General features: G+C 43.4%; 1 protein-coding gene across 1 annotated transcript; it reads left to right on the forward strand.

Moving 5' to 3' along the window:
* Positions 1-1,202: 1,202 nt before the first annotated feature.
* On the forward strand, positions 1,203-16,977 carry LAMP5 (lysosomal associated membrane protein family member 5). Its single transcript, XM_042930164.1, has 6 exons — positions 1,203-1,266; positions 1,808-1,980; positions 2,359-2,490; positions 2,618-2,723; positions 4,090-4,278; positions 16,196-16,977. The coding sequence occupies exons 1-6, from the start codon at positions 1,203-1,205 to the stop codon at positions 16,372-16,374; spliced, it is 843 nt and encodes a 280-aa protein (XP_042786098.1). The 3' UTR covers positions 16,375-16,977.
* The last annotated feature ends 8,291 nt before the right edge of the window (positions 16,978-25,268 follow it).

Genomic DNA, 25,268 nt, shown 5'->3' on the forward strand with positions numbered 1-25,268 from the left:
GGTGGTAAGGAGGATAAAATTTGACAGTGCATGTGAAAATACTTTGCAATTTCCCCCTTAATATGATATTGTTTATTTTATGACATTATATTACTGATTATTCACATAATTAAATATCCTGTAAGACATGAAATATTTGGACATCAATACAATTGATGAGGACAGCATGTTCATTGCTGAAAAAGCTGTATTCTGATTTATGAAGCAAGAAATTTTTAAAAAAGCAAGCTACCAAAAATGTAAATATAGGAATTAGTCCAGTAGTATTTTTTTTGTCCCACTGGATGCTATAGAGCAATATGTGTGTAATGTCTATGTTTACAAAAGTAGGTGACATTACTGTCCTAAGAGACCCTAGACAACCCTCACAAACTTCGGGTTCACTTACATTCTTCTTGGCAGAAAAGTCACAATATAATGAGTGAGGGTAGATGACCCCAGAGTTTAGAGCCCTCATGCAGTCAGAGAGCAGAACTCACAGAAAATAAGCCAGAATACTGCACTGACTGACGGCCTCATTTAGGGAGGCGTCAATTTAACTTTAAATCCATTAGCTCATTGAGAGCAGAGGAGAGAAGGGGATGTCTCCAAATGCAGGAAACTGTTGCCATAGCATTTCCCTTCTCTATTTCTGCCTACTCCTCCTCCCTCAAAGCAGCAACAATTTGTGTTCTACCGTTTTCTTTCAGGAACCAGAGGCATTTTCAGCAACCAGGACTCCAAGGATGTGATGTCTACACCACCTAATAACTGTACCTAGTAGGGATGTCGAATAAGTCTGAGAGTGCTGTTAAGTTTCTCAGGACACAATCATCTCTGCGGATGCAATTGCAGAACAGGAAACAGATTCAGGGAGAATTTTAGCCCCCCCCAAATCTCATTGGCTAGCTGCACTAGCCAAGCCACAACAATCACTCCTGCAACACAACCGATCCCTTTCAGTACTCGCAGCCGTGGACAGCTCCCTCACCTCTCGGTCGGTTCCTCCGCAGTGAGCCGACTCGCGTTCAGCCTGCACGGGTCGGTGCGGCACCCGCCACCAAGTCTTCGGCAGCGCGCAGAGAACACGCGCTTCCCCCCGCCTCCCTCTCGGTGCCCCCGCCCCTCGCTCACCCCGGCTCACTCCAGCGGCGACTTTGAGGGATTCCCTCTCAGGCGGCCTCTGCAGCAGCACATCTGGCCTCATTCGCTGCACGGCGAGCATGGATCTCCGAGGAAGAGCCTTTTCCAGCGTCTATAGACTTCGAGTTCTCCTGATGCTGTTCCGTGAGTAGCTTTTGGGCCACAGCGAGGGCAGGGTGCACTATTTGCAGAGAATAGAACGAGCAGAGCAAAACCAGTAGCTTAAGGTCAAAATGTGGCCCCTACGTTTTGTTATTTTCTTTCTTCTTTGCGGGCAGGGTGGAGGGCCTTCCCGCCAGAGGCAGGGAATTCCCCAGAGGGCCACACACCTGTACCGCACATCCCAGACAGAATGCTATACGAGCCTGCTTCGTGGGGTCTGAGCATTGGCAAGAAAGATTTGGTTTTAAAAGCCTAAGATGAAAGAAAAGACCAGTCGGCTTACAAAATAGTAAGGATTTAAATTTAAAAATTTTATTTTTATCATAAATTAACAGCAACGGAGTTGAAATTGTCGGCGCTAGGTTAGGGAAATGGCTCGCAGAGCGCACAGCAGCCGGCAAGGAACTTTATCACCCCGAAGCCTGCAGACCACGATCTCTCCACCCCTGTGCCCGCGACGCGTGGGCTCACTGAGCCCGGAACCGAGAGGATTTTTTTTTTTTTTTGGTTTGTTTTTCCGCAGATACAACGGCTGGAATCATGGCAGAACAAGAAGTGGAAAATCTCTCAGGCCTTTCCACTAACCCTGAAAAAGATATATTTGTGGTGCGGGAAAATGGGACGACGTGTCTCATGGCCGAGTTCGCAGCCAAATTTATTGTCCCTTATGATGTGTGGGCCAGCAATTATGTCGATGTAAGGAAGCTTTTCCCTCCGGGCTTACTCCTAGGGCTCCAGGGGCGAAGGGCATCCCCCTTCAAGGCCCCAGGAAGACGTGGGTCGCCCGCCTTCCCCCTCTGTGCCCCTGCAGGCTTCTCCCGAATGCTGCATGGGGGTTCCGGCTTGTAACGCCTTCTGCTCGCCCTGCCTGCTTTGAAAGTAATCCCCCTTTCTCTGCTTCCCTAACGGCCGGGTCTGCACGCAGAGCAAGCATCTAACCGCATGTTCCGGGACCTGCGAGCGCGCGCGCAAAGGAGCGCTCAGGCGTGCCACCCCGAGTTTGAATGCGCTGCCCTTTACAGCCCCCGCGGAGGCCGGGTGCGCTGAGGGGGTGCGGGGCGTATGTGTTCCCAGCTGATCACGGAACAGGCCGACATCTCCCTGACCCGAGGAGCTGAGGTGAAGGGCCGCTGTGGCCACAACGAGTCGGAGCTGCAGGTGTTCTGGGTGGATCGCGCGTATGCGCTCAAAATGCTGTTTGTAAAGGTAACCCCGAGGGGGACGCGCAGAGGAGGCTCTGCCCACCTCTGGGTGGATGTGGGCGGGGGCCGCCCCCAGGATTTCCTCACCCAAAAGCCGCGGGGACGAGTGACGCGCGCCTCCCTCTTGGCAGGAAAGTCATAATGCGTCCAAAGGACCCGAGGCGACGTGGAGGTTGAGCAAGGTCCAGTTTGTCTATGACTCCTTAGAGAAGACCCATTTTAAAGACGCAGTCAGTGGTGAGTGAGGCCCCAAAGCTGGGGAGGAAGCCTGGGAAAGCCTGGGCACTGCAGAGAGCCCAGGCATGGAGACCAAATTCCTCAGGCAATTTATGGAAACAGATCCTGACTTTGCGCTCCCAGGTCACGTCCGCCCTGGGCTTTCTCTCCAAAGTAGAGGAAGCGGGAGCACCTGAGTGTCCTCTGGACTTTAGGCCTTGTAGATGAGCAAGGAACTACTCAGCCGGTCGGTCACCGTAGCCTGATCCTCGATGAGACATCTCTTGAGGGCCTGTCTTCCCCCTGGCTGCTTCAGGAGGATCTCTTATGATATGTCCTTTAAAGGAGCACGGAGAAGCTAATTTTTCCCCCCTGCACCCTGGTTTTTCTTCTTATGCGCAGAAACTTGAAAGGGGCAGTGTGACTCCTTTTCTCGGTTAGCCTGCAGTATCTTTTTGTTCGTGGCCCTACGGCTCACACTCGGTCTTCAGTCATTGACTGCAGTCACCCCAGAGCAGATTCTGAACCGTGTCCTAATTTATTAGCTTTTCCTGCCCATCGCTTCAACTCTCCCAGAGCCTCCAAAAATATTGTGGCAAGAGCAACAGCCATTCCTCAAATAAGAATGTTCACATGTGCAAGAGCCATCAAAGACCACATTCAAATTAATTAATTAACCAACCTATTTATTTAGTAAACTGTGTAATCTCCTAATGAGGCCTTCCATCACCTGGGCACTGGTGTTGGGAAAAGATTTTTATTGAACACATGAAAGAATGTACGGATCATGTCTCCCTTTCCACCCCTTTTTATCATTGCAGTAAAAAGAACATTTTCTTCTCTTCATCAAAATCCATATTCAAACACTTCTCCCAGTTAAATTAGATACCTTCCTCTCCAAAAAAGGGAAAGAGGGGGGAAAAACAACAAACATGTACCTGAAAAGGAGGAAAAGGGGCAGCCCTGCAAAGAGTGTATATGTGTGTTAAGTCTGCCTAGGGCACCAGCAACCAGCCCTGCTTTGTTGAAGATCTTTAATTCTGTGTGGGGCAGTGTGAAATGTGGAAAACCACATCACTGTTCTGTTTCATTGAAATCTCCATTTTCAGGTTGCATATAGTAAACAGAGTTGGGTTTTTAGGTATCACTCTCCTTTTCCAGAAAAGAAATTTCAAATCAATGTTTAAGGAACCCCTGCTCCTGAAAGAAGGGGAGTGCCTGTCCTTTGTCACCACTTGATGCCCTCTGCAGAGCTCCAGCCCCAGCTCGGCAACACAGAGGATCAGAGATGTTTCTGGAGCTGAGAGAGAGAGAGGCACAGGAGGTTAGGAGGTTAGGATTCTTCCAGAAGTAGGGGCCTAACCATTGCTTTGGGCCTTCCCTGCAGCCGGGAAGCACACGGCCAACTCACATCACCTCTCTGCCTTGGTCACCCCAGCTGGGAAGTCCTACCAGTGTCAAGCTCAGCAGACCATTTCACTAGCCTCCAGCGATCCACAGAAGACAGTTACCATGATTCTGTCTGCGGTACACATCCAGCCTTTTGACATCATCTCTGATTTTGTCTTCAGTGAAGGTAGGTTGGTGGGGATCAGTGTGGGAGGAGACAGGATGGAGGGAAGGGAAGGCTGACTTCAGGGTGGATGGGGAAAGGGACCTGCCAGGATTTCAGGCTGTTACTACTTGTATTTTCTTCAGGCTGACATGACACTTCCTCTCACTATAATATTTTAGACTGTGAACTGATCAACCTTCCTCAATGGTTCTTTCTTCTCCCTTCCCCCTTCATTTCATTCTTTCCTCTCCCACTTTCCCTTCTTTGGCCCTTCCCTTCTTTTTATTTCTTTCCTCTCCTCCTTTTTGTTTGCCAAGAGAGGAACCTTGATAGGGAAAGAGGTAACAAAGACCGTTTGGAAAAATATATATACATAATTTTGATGCAAATTTCCCAATGAAAAATCAGCTAAAAATCTCAAACACTTACATAGAGAGCCATGGATTACAGAAGGGCCTCTGCTTCCATGGGCCTTCACTTCTCCATGTTATTTCAGGTAGTTTCAGCTGTAGTTTCTACCACTGTGAGTCTAAGTTTTTGTGTGGCTAGAATGCAATAGGGGTGTGTGGGTGTGTGTGTGCGCGCGCGCTACAGAGAGACTCATGGAGACCTGCCTCCCTCTAGCACTCACCTTTGTGAGGAGGGCTACCCTTGAGGCTTCAGAAAAGCAGGGGCCCCTGATCTTTTCCTCCTGGGATGTGGAGAAAGGCTTCTTCTCAGTCTGTGCTAGTCTCTGAAAGGGGGTCAGGCAGGATATAGCTGAGGCAGATTCAGGACATCCACATTCTCTTGGTTCTCTGCATCCCAGCAGAAGTTGGGCACAAGGGGAGTCCACATTTCTGCAATTATCTGAGTCTAGCAACAATTTTTACCAGGCAAACGTAGGGTGAATCAATTTTTCAATTCATCTGTTCTCTCTTATCTGGAGAAGGTTGTTAAAGATGGTTTGATATTCTGTTTATTCCTTGTGGCTAAGAAATGGGGAGAGATTCTCATTGCTTTATGGATGCCTTCCTTTGGAGTGGGGATCCCCAGATGAATACAACTATTAGAACATACAGGATATCAGGGAATCCCCATCTGTGTCATACACAAATCATTTGATCATTTCCCAGGGAATCCAGCTTTCATAAAATTCCCCTCCCAATTCAAACTATACTGAGTAGAATATATGCTCCCCTCCCCCAATACCATGATCATTTAAAGACCATTTGAACATTCTTAAGTTAAACTGTCTTTGACAGAAAACCCTACTTCTTTTTTCATCTTTGTATTTTTCGTGCCTAACACAGTGCTTGGTACACTGTAGATGCCCAGTTAACTTTGGCTGAATTGATATCCTGAAGCTGTGGACACAATTAATGGAGACTTCCAAATGCTTGAATATTAGATGAATCAGGATTTAATATGTTTAGTAAGTCAGTGCAGTACTTACTTCCACACACTTGGGGAAGGATGGGCTAACTGCATTTTCATGGATCTTCACAAAATTGAAATTAAACTCACAAGCGTCAAGACCCTAGTGTTTTAAAAATATCTGTTTGATTACATAAGTGTTTATAAAATATAACAGTGTCTTTCTTCAACTGAAAATATTAACTATAATTAAATGTGATTGGACTTATGATTACTGATGACCAGGAATTCATTATGAACATCCTGGACTGTGTAGAATCAGCCCGCAGGGTTCCTACCACAGATACGTTTGAGTTTATGCAGGTACTTTTCATAGTCTCTAATTACTCTTTGTTTTTTACTGGTCAGCTCTTCTCAGGCACTTCTTTTCTGGTTGGTGCTATCTGTGCTGTGATGGCTGCTTTTACTAGGTCCTTACTTCAACCTCACCCCAGTCGTTCTGGGTTATTTCTACACTGTTGCTGATAGTCATTGATGAGCTGAGAAATCAAATCTCATCGGTGTTTAGAATGGTATACAAAATAAGAGTAAATGAGCACTGAATCAGGACCAGAGCTGGTTTCCTGAAAATCAGTGAAGTTCATAGCATGGACGTCTTGGCCTTCTTTGTTTGAAAACCAGGTTTTATTCACTTACAGGTCCTAGAGGGGCACGGTTGCTGGGTAGACTTAGAGAGTTTGTAAGCATGTAGAACTTTCTAAATGCAGATGTATTATTAAGCACAAGCAAACTGCACTTGTCTCAGGCTTTTCTGGGTAATAATTAGGATGTCCCCTCCTATATGGTGCCCTGGGGCTCAAAGCTCCTGCTCCTGGGAGGAGGCAAGCCTCATTCAGAATCACTCACTGGATCCGTTTGCCTTTGTTTGGCAGGGATTCCTTTGTTCCTGGCTCCTCCCATTTGTGCCTTTCAGCACCTGCCCCCCACTGTGTTTTGCAAGGGATCATTTGATTTGATTTGGTAGAATCCAAAAGATTCCTTTTGGGGACCTGGGGCTTGCCCCCGCCCCTGCTTTCCCAGAAAAGAAGCTCAGGAGGCTCTGGATGAATAGCCTGCACCCGCGTAGGGAAGCGGGGGAGTGGAGGAGGGGGCCATATCTGGTCTTATAACTGCACGCCTACTGCAGGGTGTATATGTGGGTTTGGCACGTGTGTGCAGGACCTATAGCCACAGGGTTTCCAATGAAGAAACTATTCCCTGTGTAAGGGGGCCATACTGTCAGTCTGAAGTTTCACATCTGCCTGTTTAATAGACTCTAAAGCAAGAAAGGGTCAGTGAAATGGATTACTGGATACTCACAGCATTGAGAGCAGCTCAAATGGGGGTTGACGTCTTTATCACTTAAATCCCTTTAGTGCATTGAGCTCGGCTACTATGCTTATCCTCAACAGAAGTCTCTTCGCCCAGCACGTCTCCAACTGCAGTGTGCACAGGAATCTGTAGCTGCATTGTGCACGACTGTGGTAATCTTGCTAACATGCAGAGTCTGGTTCAGTAGGTCTGGGGGCGGGGCCCAAGATGCTCCATTTCTAGCAAGCTCCCTGGTGATGCTGCTGGTCTGTGGAATACTCTGTGTGTGTGTGTGTGGGGGGGGGGGGGGGTTGAGGAATCTTGAGCTGATCAAGGAAAAGATATGACCTTGAGAGGCAATAATACACAAGTTTTGTTGGGTGGTGCTTGGACAGGGTTGCATGAGAGCGGAAGCTGCTCAGAGCATGAGACTATCCAGAGAGAGGCATATGGGGACCACCAGCCAGAAGGGAGGAGGGCATAGGACCTCCTGGCAGGGAGAGGGGTACTGGGGAGGGGGCTTACGTGTCTAGGCAATATGGCTCAGCAGCACGGTAAGGAGTCTCTGGGTCAGAGAGCTCTGAGGGGCAGCAGAGGCCAAGGCCTATCTTATCAATGGGTAACAGCTGTTGGGTGAGGTTTGGTATGCAAAGCAGGCAGGCTCTAAATAGCTAAAAATGTGCTTCTTTGGGCTGGTTTTTAAATAATTAGATGTGTAAAAATTTGAGTTTGGCATGATAGACTTTAGAGCTAATAGTCTCAGCCTGCAGTGAAAAAATAAACCACCTAGGGGCCAATACACAGAGGCTACTTTGGCTCATTTCTATAACCAATACACTTGTATGGTAACGACCACCCTGCAGTTCAAAGCACCTCATGTCTCTCAGTTGGGGTTGATTAACGTGTCCTTCCACAATTAAGTCCTTAAAGTGTGTCCCTTTGTGGGCCCCCTGGAGATTCCTGGCTGTGATGGATGAGGATTGCATCACTGATAAGCAACAGATCAGCCTGAGAATTTTAATGGCTTGAATTAAAGGCAACTTTTATGCATAATTTCAAAAGAAACATAAAAGAATGCAAAGGGTATCTCTGTTCCCCTTTGTTTTAAAATTTTTAAAGTTTCTTTATTTTGAGAGAGAAAGAGAGAGAGAAGGAGAAGGAGCAGGGGAGGGGAAGAGAGGGAAGGAGACAGAGTCTCTGCACTGCACTGTCAGCTCAGAGCCTGATGCAGGGCTTGAACCCACGAACCTTAGGATCATGACCTGAGCTGAAATCAAGAGTCAGACACTCAACCGACTGAGCCACTCAGGCACCCAGTCTCTGTTTCCCTTTTTTAAAGATTCAGGTTTAAAAGGCATTTAAAAGTGACCACATATAGGCTGGTCCCTTTTTAATTCTCAAGGGGGAAAAACAAGCAAACAAACAAACCTGTAAAGAAGGTGCTGAGATCCCAGATGACTGCAGAGAAACTGAGGCTCAGAGAAGTGAAGTTATTGGTGAAGCCTGCCCTTCTAGTGGCTGCCAGGGCTGGGGCAAGAGCCTGTCTTTGGGTGTCAGATCCTGAGCGCTTACTCAGAGCCTCAGCTGCTCCTAATAAACATGTGAGCACAGGAGGCACCTTTACACAGGTTGTTGAGTACCCTGAATTCATGAGCCTTTTATTAGTGTTCCTAACAGCATGATTGGAAGATGCCACCTCATCTATGTTTTAACCACATCTGTGTTATAGTGGAAAGGATCGTGCCTTACCGTTCTCTGTACACCAGCCCTCGGTAGGGCACCCTGTGGCTGGCTGCCACGTGCACGAAGGCTTAGCTGATGCTGATCCACAGCATTGTGTAGACCTGTGACTTACATAGCACCTCCCAGCATGCATAGTTGCTCCTCAGGGTCTCCTGGGTATGCATCTAGGGGGAGATAATCCTGTTATGAACACTGCTGAGAACTGTGTCAAGGGCAGGAATGTGGATCCCCAGTGTAGGGCTATGTAACTAGCCAGTTGTAGAATTCAGTGTTCCTGGTACTTTCCTGGAACATAGTGTTTTAGGCTGGGTTCCCCAAGGAGCAGATCCTAGGCAAGCATGTAAGTGCAAGTAGTTTATTTAGGAAGTGGTTCTAGAAAGCACTGGGAAGGGCTTGGGGAAGTGAGATAGTAAGGCAACCAGTACCCGTGCATTAGTGAGCAGGTGTCCACTGTGGGCACCTGGGGCTGACACTGCTGGAACCCCCGAGAGTGTAGAACCCATGTCAGAGTTATCCAGCCTGAGAGGTGGGAACAATGCATTTACCCATCAACTTTTATCCACCACTGATGGCTGCTGGGGTGGGGGAAGAGCATTGACTCTCTGGGACTTCTAGGCTGCCTTGTAGGCAAAACCCATTGCAATGTGTGAGAAAGTGACTGCCAAGGACACTGGATGGGTCTGTTACACGTAGGTTCTGGGGTATATGAAATTTCCTGCCCTGGCAGAGCTTATAGGATTGTGAGAAAGATTTATACAACTCTTTCTTGTGCATGCCATGTGCCTGGTACACAGTGGCATCAATCAACAACTGCTTTTATTATCTTATTTTAATTGCTACTGCTTACTGGTAAAAGTATCTGCTTGTCTCCAGCCAAAGGTCTTCAAGGCCCATTTATGCTCTTTCTCAAAATACAAAACACATTTTGCTGTGGTTACAGGAGTCCAGAACCAGCCCAGAGAAAATGGGAAGAGGGGCAAACTCCTCCCTCCAGCTGTCCTATCAGAGAGTGGAAGAAGCCCAATCAGCCCCTTCCTTGAACAGGAATAGTCTGGGGTGTTAGCAGACCTTGAGAAAGCAGGTAGCTTGCCTTTTTGCCTACTGCCCATCTCAGTGTTTTCATTTGGGGAACAATGAAGAGTTCTTGTGGTTGGTTCGCCTCAGGGAGTAAATACACCATTGAGATGGACATAAAACCATCAAACACACAAAAAATGGTGGTCATCAAACAAACAAGTGACCAAAAAATCCAAAAAACAAAAAACAAAACCATGGACTAAAAATGAGAACTGAAGATGGATCAGAATTTCAGCAGCATTGGATTTATGGTTGAGGGTACCTTATTCGGCAATTGGCAGCTGGCAATAGATTAACCCTCTGTTGTCCGATTTGTCTTTATCTTGTTCTTTCCAATGGCTAGACTGGTTGTTGTCTTTTCCAGCCATATGCCATCCTCTTCAGGATCTGTTTTGTGCACTTGAGAACCCTGAGCCCAGCCAGGGCAGAGGCATGAGGGACCCCACGCCCTGTGGAGGTGAACAGGGAATTAGGGGCCTCTGAGCATCCAAAGCCAGATTTAGTGTGGTCTAAGCCAAAAGATGTTCTTCTCCTAGGCAGAGCCTAGAGCCTTCCTGTTTCATAATCTGTGGGTTATATAATCAATTTATGGCAAAGGATCTTAACCTTGGGGTCCATAAGGGTTGTGGATAGAATTCTGGGAATGTGTGAATTTCAGTGGGAAAAATTTACATCTTTCTTTTCCCAAATTTCTAATTTTTGACATTCCCTTCAGTCATAAATGAAGATAACAACTCACAGTAGTAATAGTGGTGATAATTAATGAATAATTAGAGGTGACTTTCTCACCAATAGAAATCACAGATATTTTCATCCCCCATTTGCTTATGTAGATCTTGCAAAGTAACAATGATGCTTCTTGTTACTTTGCAAGCCCAGCCAGTATGTGTACTAATAAAGGGGTACATGTATTGCTTTCTCCCAACTTATTTAAACATATTTTGAGAGCTGAATTTCAGTGTAATATCTTTCCTTCATAATTGTGTGTGTCTTATCTTTATGCATTTGTAAGCATGATTCTGAGAAGGGTTTTCAACTGGTTTGCACCAGTTTCATCATTACTGGTGCAAAAAAAGATGGCATCTTCTGCCTTAGTAGGTCATGGTCAGCACTGTTTTAAGTTAAAGAGAATAGACTGGAGTGGAAATTATTAGATGCATAGGGTCAGAATAAGTATTGTTTTGTGAAAACTTGGTTTTGGTTATGTTTGTCTACCTATGTTCTGAGTTGCAATGTAAAACACTATTTCCCCTCGGGGTCAGAGGCAGAGTTTGAAATCACTGGCTTGAGCCTGAACGTGGAATGTGTGACCCTCTTGTGTGAGCTCCCGGTCTCTCATTTAAAACCCTTGGGGATAGATGGGTTTCAGAGTTCAGGATTTTTGAGACTTTAGGAAGATAATTTAGTGCATAGTCCATATATTATGGAAAACCCCAGAAGAGTCCACGCAGCCCCCTGTAATCAAATATATTAATATATCTGTTTCTTGCAGTGAAACACGTGAACCTTCATGCTAAGTAGGATGCATGAAATCACGGGCATCCTACATTAGTTCAAGTGTTGCTGCCAAATGCATGATACAAAGTGCTCTGGATTTCCAGAGCTCTGTGGATTTTGAAAGGGTGGAAAAGGGATGGCAGACTTGGGAATGTCCCCTTATTTGACCACTTAGTGGATGTGGATGGATGAGGATGGGGATTCAGTATTTTTCATGATAATTTTTGACATCCCCTTATTTCCCCATGATTATTTTTGACATGTCTGTAGTTTAATGCTCCCTTTATATACCCCTTTCTGTGGTGAGTTTAGTTCAGGTTTTTTCCTAAGGCACAAAAAATAATTTTTAAGAAGTAACCCACAATTATAATGCTAAGTGAAATAAGTCAGAGAAAGATAAATATCATGTGATTTCTCTCATATGTGGAATTTAAGAAATAGAACAAATGAGCAAAGAAAAAAGGAGACAAACCAAAAACAGACTCGTAACTATAGAGAACAAACTGGTGGTTACCAGAGGGGAGGTGGGTAGGGGATGGGTGAAATAGGTGACAGGGATTAAGAGTACACTTGTCATGAGGAGCACTGAGTGATGTATAGAATTTTTGAATCGCCATATTGTACACCTGAAACTAATATAACACTGTATGTTAACTACACTGGAATTAAAATTAAAAAAAAAAACAAAACACGAAACTAAACCACAATGGTATTTTAACCATAATTTTTTTGGTCAGAATATATTGTGCTTTTCCCCTCTGCCTTCCTTGAAGAATGGGATATGAGATGTTATTCTCCCATAACTATACTAAAGTTATTATCTGTTTAAAGGTAATACTCTGGGGAGCACCTGGGGGCTCAGTCGGTTAAGTGTCATGGCACAGGCCATGGTCTCGCAGCTCATGGGTTCGAGGCCCACATTGGGCTCTGTGCTGACAGCTCAAAGCCTGGAGCCTGCTTCGGATTCTGTGTCTCTCCCTCTCTCTCTGCCCCTGCCTTGCTGGAGCTCTGTCTCTCTCGCAAAAATAAACAAGCACTTTAAAAACATTTTTTAAAAAGTTAAAAAAAAGATAATACTTTGGGTAGTATGATTCTGATACCAGTTCAGATGTGTGGGTGTTTTTCCCAACCACTGAGCAATTCTCTGACAGCAGCTGGGTGTTCTGCAATTCAACTCACTGCTGACACTACCTGAAAATACCATCAAATCCCACGGGTTAAGGGCTGTCTCCTACAAGACTGCTCCCCATCTCCATTGCAGATATCAACTGCAAGTCCAGACTGTCACCTAGGCTTCCGATCAACTTACAATCAGAGGTTTCCATGATCTTCTCCTTGAATTCTAGAGAGGCTCACAGAACTCAGAGATATATTTTACTCACTAAGTTACCAGTTTATTATAAAAGGATATAACTCAGGAACAGCTATATGTAGGAGATGCATAGGGTAAGACACAGGGAAAGATGGTGGAGGTTCCAGACTCTTTCCAAGCCCACCACTTGTCCCAAATCTCCATGTGTTCACTGACCAGAAGCTCTCTGAATCCCATCCTTTGGTGTTTTTATTGAGGCTTCATTACACAGGCACAGTTGGTTAAATAATTGGCCATTGGTGATTGAACTCAAGCTCTAGCCACTTTCCCCTCTCTGGAAATCAAGGGGGTGGGGGCTGAAAGTTCCAACTTTCTGGTCACAAGTTTAGTTCTGGCAACCAGCCCCTATCCTTAGGTGACCTAGGGGCTTTCCCAAAGTTACCTCATTAGCTACAGTCAGGTGTGCTTGAAAGGGTCATGTTATGAATATCAGGGTGTAAGTTTGTGAGTAGTACATAGAAAATGAGCAAAGCCCACAATCTACGTTGACATTTCACAGGCAACAGCCTGTTGGGGAAAACAAATAGTTTTTGTTGTTAATAAAATCCCTACCCTAAGAAACCCCATTTCTACTCATTTTTCTCTTCAAAGGGGCAGTGTGGTATCATGGGGGAAAAAGCAACCTTCTGGGTATGGAGCTCTGGGCCCATAGCTGTTCCTGGTGCTGCTGTAACAACCTTAAGACTTTTCCCGGGGGAAATGGGTATGTTGGGCTGCAGGCCGACACTGAAAGTGTGGAACTCATTAGAATTTAATCAAATAGTCAAAAATAAAAGTCCCCTACTGATTCTTTTTAGTCCTTCTGATTATAATAAAGAGAAATGCTCAATTTAGTGCTAATAATAGGTCCTTAGCCCTTCCTTAACATTTGCCAAAATGTCTTTTTAAAAAATCTTCCCTGTAAAAAAATCTCTTCTTTTTTCAATCAGGAAATGTATGTATGTATGTATGTGTATGTTTACTTATTTATTTTAAACACTTTTGTTCAGGTTGTAATTGAAATACAATAAACTTCACACATTTAAGTGTATGATATGAGAAATTCTGACTTAGGAATACACCTATGAAGTCATCACTACAATCCAGAAAAAACAACATATCCATCCCCCCTGAAAATACCCTCATACCTCTTGGTAATAAGTATGACCCTCACTGAATTTTCAGAAATTGAACGTACCTCTGTGACCAGTACACATAGCCCCAGAGCCCGGAAGCCCTCTTCCTGCCCCCTCTTCTGATTCTGTAGCCTCTAAATGCCAGTAGGTCAGGTTTGCTACTGACCTGACCCTAACTCTACCCCTAGCTCATGTCTGCTAACTGCCCCCCTGATTGTGCTGTTGAGTTAGGCTGTCGGAATTCAAGTTGGGGCTTCATTTCCCCTGGGAAAATTACTTAGCTTCATTCTACCTTCTAGGTAATGGGTATAATAACAGTATTTATCTCATAAGGCTGTCATGGGGATTAAATGAGAAAATCTTTGTGCTTAGAACTGAAAGTTAATTTAGGAACCATGCGTATTAAGTATACAGCCTTTATTTTATTTTTATTTTGAGAAAGAGAGGGAGAGACAGAGAGTGTGCACAAGTGGGGAGAGAGGCAGAGGGAATGGGAGAGAGAATCTTAAGCAGGCTCCACTTCAACTCAGAGCCTGACTTGGGGCTCGATCTCATGACAGTGAGATCGTTACCTGAGCCAAAATCAAGAGTTGTATGCTCAACCCAGGTGCCCCAAGTATACAGCTTTTCATAAGCTATATGTTTGTCCATAATCTTCCAGACTCTAATTACTAGAATAAGCTCAGGCCTAATTCTCCTTTCTGCTGGCCTCAGGAGAGGTGAGACGAAGGACTGTGTCAACATGGAGGAGCCTGGCACACAGTTGGTGCTCAGTAAATGTTTACTGGGTCACCTTGACTTAAAAACTTGGTCTTTATGAACAGATATCTAAAGCCTGTTTTCTCCGGTTGTGGCTCATGAGCTTGGTGAAGAGGCCATCAGTTACCCACAAGGAGCAAAAGAGCCTGAGCAAACGTTTCCTGGTTTCTAGGAATGTAGTTCTGCTCAGATCTACAAACTATGTGACCAACACGTTGCCCCAAATTGTTTTTCTGGTTCTAGTTAAAAATTGAGGCAAAGGGCTATTAAACTGTCTTGGGGGTAAGAGAGTAAAACGGAGTCAACACCAACGTGCTGGTAACATTTTCTTTCTTGACCTAGGTGCTGGTTACATGAGATGTTCATTTGTGAAAACTCATGAAGTTCTGCACTCTCTTTTTTAAAATTGTAGTATAATTTACACATATCAAAATGCAAAAATCTAAAAAATTTAGCTTGACACATTTTTTTAATGTTTATTTATTTTTGAGAGAGAGAGAGACAGGGAGAGAACAAGTGGGGGAGGGGCAGAGAGAGAGGGAGACACAGACTCTGAAGCAAGCTGCAGGCTCTGAGCTGTCAACACAGAGCCCAACGTGGGGCTCAAACTATTGGACCATGAGATCATGACCTGAGCCGAAGTTGGATGCTTAACCAATTGAGCCACCCAGGCACCCCATAGCTTGATGCATGTTTACCTGTACTTGCAACCATGTAACCCTTACCTAGATCAAAATACAGGATATTTCCATCACACTTGGATGTTCCCTGTCCTGCTCCCCATATATAAGCACTTTTCTGATTTCAATCACCATAGACTTAGTTTTACCTGCTCTTGAACTTCATGTAAATGGAATCATATATATGTGCTCTTCATGTCTTAGAGTTTTCACTGAACATAGTATTTTTGAGATTCATCCATTTTGTTATGTGTTCATTCCTTTTTATTCATCCCTTTTTATTATTAATATTCCATTGTTTGTTTTTCCATTCCACTTTGATGGACATTTGGATTGTTTCCAGTTTTAAGCTATTGTGAATAAAGTTTCTGCAAACATTTATGCTCAAGCCTTTTTGTGTCCATATGTTTTCATTATTCTTAAGTAAAAACCTAGGAATGGAATGCTGTGTTAGTAGGTAGGTAGGTGTATACTTCCCTTTATTAGAAACTACTGGACAGTTTTACAAAGTGGTTGTACCATCTTCCAACAATATATGAGTTCTAACTGCTCCATATCATTACCAACACTTGATATTTTCAGTCTTTTTGAAAGCTCTACATTGTGTGAAATTCTCTGTGTGTACATATACTTCAGTAAAAAGTTAAAAAATTAAACCAACAATAAAAATGATGGTGGCTGTGTTTAATGCTGAAACTCTGAAAATTGAAATCAATTGTCTGGATGTTTTATTGGCACCTTCCAGGAATCCAATGACCGACTGTTGCCCTGTTTAACTGATACATTTTATTTTTACCTTGTGCAGAAATATTAAGTGGTTCATCCTTATGGTTGGTTGGGGAAACATTATTTCTAAATAAAAGAGTCTCCCCAAATGTTCCTTGAGAAATCTTTTCACCTCCATTTCTCTTTTTGTTTTGATAGGAGAGCTTATGATTTAAAATGTTTTGACAGGAGCTGATTTCTTTTCTTCTTCTTTCCCATTTCAGAACATAAGTGTCCGGTGGATGAGCGGGAGCAGTTGGAGGAAACCTTGCCCCTGATTTTGGGGCTCATCCTAGGCCTCGTCATTGTGGTAACACTGGCGATTTACCACATCCACCACAAAATGACTGCCAACCAGGTGCAGATCCCTAGGGACCAATCCCAATATAAGCACATGGGCTAGGGGCCATTAGGCAGGCAGCCCCCAAATCCCCCTATCCCGGCTGGGTCAGGTAGAGAAACAAAAGCACTTTTCCACCTTGTACATGGGATACACCAACATAGCTACAATGCAACAGGCCTGGGTGTCCAAGGCTTGCTTGGCCTGCGTCCATGCTTAAACCCAGGGATGGGCAGGGGGGGATTCTTTTGGATTCATGGGGTAAGTGGCAGACATTCTCTCCACTCTGGGGAATGAGGAGGGAGGGGTCAGCCAGGCTTCATGCTCATGGTGGCTTGGCTTTGACTCTCCAAGGAGCAACACATACAACTCAGAGGAGTATCTGGCTCGAAGTTTAGGGATTGAAAGACACTTCTTTTGGAAAGACACCCCTTTGGGTTCAGAGAAATGGGGGGTGCTTCGCTCCCTTGGCCTACCTTATACAGTTGTCAATGCACACAAAATACAGCATCATGCTCCCTACAGCAAGACCCCTGAAAGTGATCCTTGCTTCTGGCTGGCATTCTGCATGTCTAGTGATTGTCTTGGGAATGTTTCACTGCTACCTGCACCCGGTGACTTTGCAGCACAAGAACCTGTTTAATGTAACTATGCAGAGCTGTTCGGACTTCATAATGTGTCAGGTCCAAGTAAGGGGACCTGAAGAATCAATCATGTGAGTTTGTTTTTCAAAATGAATTAAAACACACTACTGTCTAACATTTGGCTGCTTTCTTGAAACAAGAAAACAAAACTAAAATGGTTTCTTTGGCATTCAGAGAAGAGAGAGGAATGTTGAAGATGGGCTTTCATTTCTGCAAGATGAGAGCAAAGAAAGGGCAGGGAAGCTGAAAGACGGGGGTTGGTTTTTCCAGGTGAACAAACATGGAATTATTTTGACAAAGATAGTTTTAATAATGGTGCCTTTTCAATAATTGGTCTACTATTGTTTTTGATGTTTCCTGGTCTTGAATTTGGCATTGAACTTCAGATTAAAAAGCTGGTCTGAACATGGTAGCCTAGGATGAGTTGTATTTGAAGTAAAATATATGCTGAAACTTTCTAGAGAAATGGACATAGTTTGAATTTCACTCACTTTCTAAATAAGCATTTTTCTGAAAAATCTGAGCAAGGGTAGGAGAAATTCTTTTCTCTGGTGTTAGGTGGGAATCTCTCCATACCCCATACCATCTCCATCGTATGAGAGCAACTCATGTGTTCATCTCCCCAAGTCTTCAACTGCTAAAAGTAGCGTATCCTTGGAAGTCCATTATCCCAGCAAATCTTGATAAATATCAGTCAATTGCTGTTTCATTACTTGTTTGTTTGCTGCCCTGTCAACCTGCTAGTTTCTTCCCCTGCACTCTCTCTCTTCAGTGCTCAGTTCCAGTGAGGAAGAAGCCCTGGTTCCTCATAAATAAGTTGGACATTGCACAAGGAAAAGGAGATACCTTCTATCATCTGCCATCTTGTCACTCCGTGCCCCGAACTTGACATTGCCCTTTCCTTTTTAGCATCTCATGTATTTTTTAAAAACTTCCCATTTGGAACCACCCAAGAATCTGGGGAGAAATGGTCACTTAGATGTATCAGTGAGTTACCCTTGCACTCTGTAACCCCTTCAGGAAAAAAAAAAATTTAGACCTGACTCACACTTCTCAATACTCTGTATCTCTTTACTTTTACAAAAGGAAATTTGTGTCTTTTAAAAATTTTACTTTCACAAAACATAGGATTCATGATTAGTTTTTGGTATTGTCATTCATTCATTTGTTCAACAAACAGGTTTTGAGCACCTACTGAGCAGTCTCTTGTGCTGAATATACAGGGGTAAACTGACAACTTTGAGTCTATGGGGGAGGGCTGACATACATACACAGGTTGTTCTTTTTTTTTATTTTTATTTTTTATTTTTATTTTTGGGACAGAGAGAGACAGAGCATGAACGGGGGAGGGGCAGAGAGAGAGGGAGACACAGAATCTGAAACAGGCTCCAGGCTCCGAGCCATCAGCCCAGAGCCTGACATGGGGCTCGAACTCACAGACCGCGAGATCGTGACCTGGCTGAAGTCGGACGCTTAACCGACTGCGCCACCCAGGCGCCCCCATACACGGTTGTTCTAAAAAGGACAAGTGCCCTGGCTCTTTTTACAGTGTTGTCATGTAAAACATGGCCACATCCCTGTGTTTAAGCTGATTCATTAAATCTTTCGAGATTCCAACTTTCTTAATTCTCAAATTCCAGTGGCTTTTTTACCTGCAATATGCGGTATGTATATAAAGCCACATTACCATGCCTATAATTGCTATAATCACAGCATCTTTAGTTGTCCTAAAACTAGCTCAGCTCAAACTGAGCCTAATTTAGCCTAATTTCTTTGACCCTCTCATTTCTCTCAGTCCTGCCTTTTTCTTATCAACTCAGTAGAATAAAGGGGAGCCTCCTGGTGAGGGCAGGTGCAGTGGTCTCTGGGTGGATAACACAAGGTGTCCAGAGGAACTAACTCAGCCCTGGATCTCAGCCTGGACTCCGTTCATGGGCATTCCCATTGTCCTGCATTTCACGGCAGCTCCTGTCCCTGAGTATAGCAAGCTGAGATGGTGGCTCATGTATCTGCATTGCTTCTCAAGCTCAGAGATAGAGAAAACAGACAAACCACAGATGCTCAATTACCCCTGTAACTGTCATTTTTTTTTTACTGCAGTTTTAAACACAACTACCTCAGGGCACAAAAGGATGCTGTGTCTGGTTGCTGGTCTGCCTGCCTGGAAAAGCCAGGCCAGATGGACCATATGCAGGTTTCTACTGGGGGGGGGGGGGGGGGCTGAGTGTGAATTAAATTTTGAATGTGCTTCTTTGCAAGATTCCCCCATTATGGGGAAATAGCCCCCAGTGAAGCTGCCTCAGGGAGCAGGGGAGACTGTTCTCCAGCCTGAGAAGGCCTTCTAAGCTATAACCACTCGCTTCTCACCAATTGTCCAATCTTTCTGTTAACAAAGACTTGGCAAAGCCGAGTAGGTGTGGGAGACACCTGAGAAACAGGAAGGGAGAAATGGGTGGGAGAGGGGAGAGGTGGTAGGAAAGCCCAGCAGTGTCTGTTGGAGGCAGCAAGCTGTGTGCTCAGGAAGGGGTGTTTCACCGGGGAGGTGGTCCCAGCTGGCATTGGGCACAGTCACTTCCTGGGAACAAACACCAGAGTGACCAGAACCAGGCAGATGTAGCTTTAAATCAGCGTGTCTCCAAGAGCAGTTTGCAAGCAGCTTTGGCATCAGTCATCCCAGGGGGCCAGTTTAAAACATCAGTTCTACTGGTGCAGCCACTCTGGAAAACAGTGTGGAGGTTCCTCAAAAAATTAAAAACCGATCTACCCTATGATCCAGCAATAGCACTGCTAGGAACTTAACCCAAGGGATACAGGAGTGCTGATGCATAGGGACACTTGTACCCCAATGTTTCTAGCGGCACTTTCAACAATAGCCAAATTATGGAAAGAGCCCAAATGTCCATCAACTGATGAATGGATAAAGAAGTTGTGGTTTATATATACAATGGAATACTACTTGGCAATGAGAAAGAATGAAATATGGCCTTTTGTAGCAATGTGGATGGAACTGGAGAGTGTTATGCTAAGTGAAATAAGTCAGGCAGAGAAAGACAGATACCATATGTTTTCACTCTTATGTGGATCCTGAGAAACTTAACAGAAGACCATGGGGGAGTGAAGAAAAAAAAATTAGGGAGGGAGGCAAACCATAAGAGACTCTTAAAAACTGAGAATAAACTGAGGGTTGATGGGGAGTGGGAGGGAGGAGAGGGTGGATGATGGGCAATGAGGAGGGCACCTGTTGGAAGGAGTACTGGAAACCAATGGTGTTGTATGGAAACCGATTTTACAATAAATTTCATATTAAAGAAAAATAAAACATCAGTTCTAGAGAATCATCCCAGACCGATAGGGAATCTCTGTGGTGAGACCTGGAATCTGCAGTTTTACTATGCTTCCCAGTTCATTTTGATGCAGGCAGGGTATGAAAACTGGTGAAAAAGCCTTTGCTCTCAGCCTACCTGCAACATTATCCACATTATCGGGCTTCTCTCTGTTTTCTCTCCTGAAAATGGAGCTTACTCCCTAATCTTTGCAAAGCTATTTGAGGATTCATGACAGTATATTTAAGTCCCTAGAACAATGGCTGGCATGCTGGAAATGCTCCATAAAAGCTAGTTTTACTGACATGCTTTCTGGCACAATTCTTAACATGCACATTCAAATGTCACCTGCCATCTGAGTTCAGGAAAGGTCCAAAGGGACTGATGTGGGGGGGGGGGGGTTTAACCTAGCACCCACAGTTTTCCATGTCAATTTATTTTGAATTCAGAGTATGTTTCTATGCAGGGATTCCCTGCTCCCCCAGCCCAGGAAACCACTGGGGGAGGGTGTCAATTGATAGGGGTTGGGGAGACCATCAGAGTCCATGAACTTGTAAGGGAAAAAATTACACCTTTAGCCTTTACCAACCTGAAAAGAAAGGTAGCATTTGCTTCAGTTATGAACATAGGCACCAAAGCACTACAGCATAACCAGGAACTGTGTGTCATCAGTAGAAATCAACGCATTGCATCTGTTGGAGATATCTTAAAAAATCACATATATTATGCTAAGTGAAATAAGTCAGAGAAAGACAAACACTGTATGATCTCACTTATATGTGGAATTAAAAAAAGAAACAAGTTGACAGATACAGAGAACAGATCAGTGGTTGCCAGAGGCAAGAGATAGGGGGTGGGTGAAATGGATGAAGGGAGTCCAAGTTACAACTTTTTAAATTTTTATAAGTCCTGCAAGATAATGTATACCTTGGTGACTATAATTAATAATACTTATTAATTAATAAGTATAATTAATAATACAATATAATTAATAATACAATATGGATCAATAATACTTATTAAGTATAATTATATAATAATACAATACGGATTAATATACCATATTGTATATTTGAAAGTTGCTAAGAATAAATCTTGCAAGTGTTCCTAAGGAAAAAAAAATTGTAACTATGTGTGTTGATAGATGTTACCTGGAATTATCATTTCATAACATACACATATAGCAAATTATGCTATACACCTGAAATTAATATGTCAATTACCTCAAAAGAAAAAAGTGACTGAACTTGTCAGGTTGTCTGCTGGGGAAGGATTCACAAACACTCATATGACAAATGAGATAACAAGTATGTGTTAGCATTGACTGACCATATGTTTTCTGGATCTTGGTCTGGGTGCTGAAGACACATCAGTGAACAGAGTAAAAATTCCTGCCCTAACAGAACCGAAGTCTGTGTGTGTGTGTATGTGTGTGTGTGTGTTCCATTCAGGTAGTAAGATTAATGTACTGACATTACTTAACGTTGGGAGCCTTGTTTGGCTCAGTTAAAATGGATCATGGAAGGAAGATCTTGAAGTCTCTTCTAGCTTTAATATTTTTAAAATGTTGACAATGGTGAGGCATAATTATCAAAGCATTTGCTACGTGGGCAAATCTTTCAGGCTAAGAAATCCCTTTGCCTTTAAAAAAGTATATTTTGATCTATAAATCAGCAACCTTTATAGAACTTCTCAAGGCTTCTCTTTGTGTCTTTCACTTTATCTATTTATGTAGGACATGTTGTCAGGGTCTCAGGGTCTCATATTCCCTCAGCCCTTCTTGGAGGCCATGTGCTGAGCGTTTCTGTACAGGCTTCCCATGCCTCTCTCTGTCAAAGGGAACAAACTTTGCCCATATATAAGGCAAGATAGAAGTTCAGAAGTTGATATCCTTGGAACAACTATCAACCAATGAGGAGTAGGAGGTGGTGGATAAATATCCAAACATCTTCAACCCCAGAAGAACGATTCTACAGTGTCTCTCCCAGAAAGTCTTCACTGGGATTGAGCCCCAGTTACCCACAGTGGTACACCCGTTTTTAAAAAACTTACCTCCCTTCTTCATGTCACTTCTCCACTCTGCCGTGTGAGAGAGCTTCTGGCATCATCTCCCAAATAAAGTACTTGTATCTAAGTCTCTGTCTTAGGTTCTCCTTTTGGCAGAACCCACACTAAGGTAATATATTTATTTGACCTGGAAATCCAACTGAAAATGCACACATGTGAAGGCTCAAGTTGACCGACTTTCCTGAATAATTTGGATTTGTACTACCCTGTGTCACTTTCACAGAACTGCTCCTGCTTGTACATCTTGTACCTGCTTCAGACTGAATCGATCCTTTCTCTGCCTGGAACCTCATTACTGTTTCTTTGATGACACAGTGCTATTCATTTGACCAGTTTGACCAAAGAATCTGAACTCATTGAGTTGTTAACTTCATGGGATGATTTTATTTTTTCAGTAATTGCTAGTGTGTTCTTCCCAGTGGGTAATGGGGACACAACCATAAGTCAGTGTGATTCCAACTGTCTAATCCATTTAAAAAAATCAATCTCATTCGAATTCAAAATAACTCCCTTCTCTTTTTCTTGGGCTAAACTTGTATCAGAGAAAGAGGCAGCAGTAGATAGGAAGTGGCAGAAGACACAGTATGCATTCTTAGTCTCCTTTTCTTTCTTCTAGACCCTTCACGCAAACTATGGGGGTGTCACACTAACACATGGCCCAAATGCATAGGGAGCAGCCAGGAAGGGAGGTTCCAGTAACCCAGCTGGGCGTAGCCAGCCACCTTGGAGATTTTGTTGGAAGAAGGGGAGAGGCTGAATGTCATTTGTGTCAGCCTGAAGACTACAGCCTCTGCTGTTTAGAGTGGTCTTGGTGTAGATGGTATATGCAGATTTTATTTTTTTTTTTTTTAATTTTTTTTAATGTTTATTTATTATTGAGAGACAGAGAGGCACAGAGTGTGAGCAGGGGAGGGGACAGAGAGAGGGAGAGACACAGAATCCAAAGCAGGCTCCAGGCTCTGAGCTGTAAGCACAGAACCTGACGCGGGGCTCGAACTCACAAACTGTGAGATCATGACCTGAGTCGAAGTCGGTTGCCTAACCAACTGAACCACCCAGGCGTCCCGTATGCAGATTTTAGAGTAAGGTTCAGCTCCACCCTCAGCCCTTCACCCTGCAGAAAAGTAGCCTTATCTTCCTTTAATTTCCCCCATGGTGCATGCCTCCAATGCACTCTCCAAGGGAGGCATCTCATTACTTGGTTAATGGTTTGATATGTTCCCTGTTCCCTCTCCATTATCTATCATAGACAAAGGGACCTCTTCTTCTATGTTCTGTAATGGCTTCCTGCCTGGGGGAGGAAGCTTCCAGCTTTCTCTTCCCTGGCACATGATATACTACATCCTTTCTCATCCTGCTATCTCAGGCTATTTCCTGAGGGTTTCCACCACCTGAAATTTCCAGGTGAGAAACAAGCTCTTTATATACAAGTGTCCCTCTCAACATCACAGGATAAATGTCAATGTCTCTCTGGTCTGCCAAAGAAGAAGAGGCACCCAATACTCTCTTTCCAGCTGCCAGAGAGCCACATACCTGCTCTGATCCAGAATAATCTCCTTTTTATGTCTCTGTTGGTAAAAGCCTTCAGATCAGTTCAGCATCTTTGACACAGGAAAAAGGTGTAAGGGTCTTTAGCCATGAGCCTGGCTTTCCTTGCCCATGGCCTTCCACAATTTAGTAATTTTGTTCTCAGTTGCGGTATCTTTACCACAGTCTTACACCATCTGTAACCTCCGGGGATGGAAATATTTATCTTTGGTTCATGTCATCATGATGTTACATATAGCATTATACTAACTCATGTACATTCCTTAAGATCATAAAGAAACCATTCTTGGTTACCCAAGAAAACTAATTTGGGAAATCACTGGATGTTCTAATAACACGATGGGAAAAAGGCAAACATTTATTTTTATTTGCAAGTGCAGTTTCTGCCAATAGTTAGTGCTCACAAAACCTTTTAAGCTACAGTAACTTTTGGTAAACTCAATGAATATTTATAAAATACCCAGTGATAAGAAAATTACAGAAAAATTTCCATTACACTGTTGAAAATGTTTGGAATCCAAAATCCACTATTTTCTGCAATGGTTTTTAATATTTGTTCTGGTTAAAAAAAGATTTTCTTTCTCTTTCTACTTCTACATAGTCCTGGTTAAATTAATACAATCTGTCCCATGAACTTTTAGGACGGCCATTTTCTGGATTTAGATTTTTATTCATACATATTTATATCAATATTTTAATATTTTACATAAAACATTGCTTTGCTATGTTTTATGAAACAAAATTATAGATCCTATTTAGGGTGAGACATTTCCAGTTTGGGGGAAAAACTGAAAATCTAATCTGTAGAGGTCATTTTATGCCTTCCCCCCCCTTTTTTTAGCTATAATAAATAATTAGCAACCTATTAATTACAAAAATTCTTAATTATGCCTAGAGCAACCAGAGCATTTTCATACATTTCAAATCCTTTTTGTTACTGTATGTGAAGTCATTAAGAAAAGCCTCTGGTTTTCCAGTTTGGTAACAAATGGCTTTTTTTTTCTGATGCATAATTAATAGAAACTAATGATGACTATGTAGCTCTTCCAGAGTTTTTAAAGGCAAATCTATATTGGCCTACAGTTAACATGCAAATTCATCCAACAAGCAACACAAAATGTATTGTAGTCGTCATTCATTGTTATCAACATTCAAGAAGATCTAGTCAGCAGTACATCTCTCCTATGTCGGAAACACATTATAACATGGTCACAACTGAAGTCAGAGCACACCTGGTAAGATACCCCCTTCCTAATTCATCCTCAACTTCCAGCACAACACATGAACAATAGCAATTAATACTGTGGTACAAAGGTAAATACAGACAAGAGTTTGGTGTGCTAGCATACAGAGTTTTAAAAACAGTGACAAACGA

This window comes from Panthera leo, chromosome A3 (genome assembly GCF_018350215.1).
Source record: "Panthera leo isolate Ple1 chromosome A3, P.leo_Ple1_pat1.1, whole genome shotgun sequence".
Lineage (NCBI taxonomy): Eukaryota > Metazoa > Chordata > Mammalia > Carnivora > Felidae > Panthera > Panthera leo.

Coding starts and splice junctions, on each gene's coding strand:
- LAMP5 (XM_042930164.1), top strand. CDS start 1,203: ATGGATCTCCGAGGAAGAGCCTTTTCCAGCGTCTATAGACTTCGAGTT. Junction 2,491..2,617: donor TCAAAATGCTGTTTGTAAAG/GTAACCCCGAGG, acceptor CCCTCTTGGCAG/GAAAGTCATAATGCGTCCAA. Junction 4,279..16,195: donor TGATTTTGTCTTCAGTGAAG/GTAGGTTGGTGG, acceptor TTCCCATTTCAG/AACATAAGTGTCCGGTGGAT.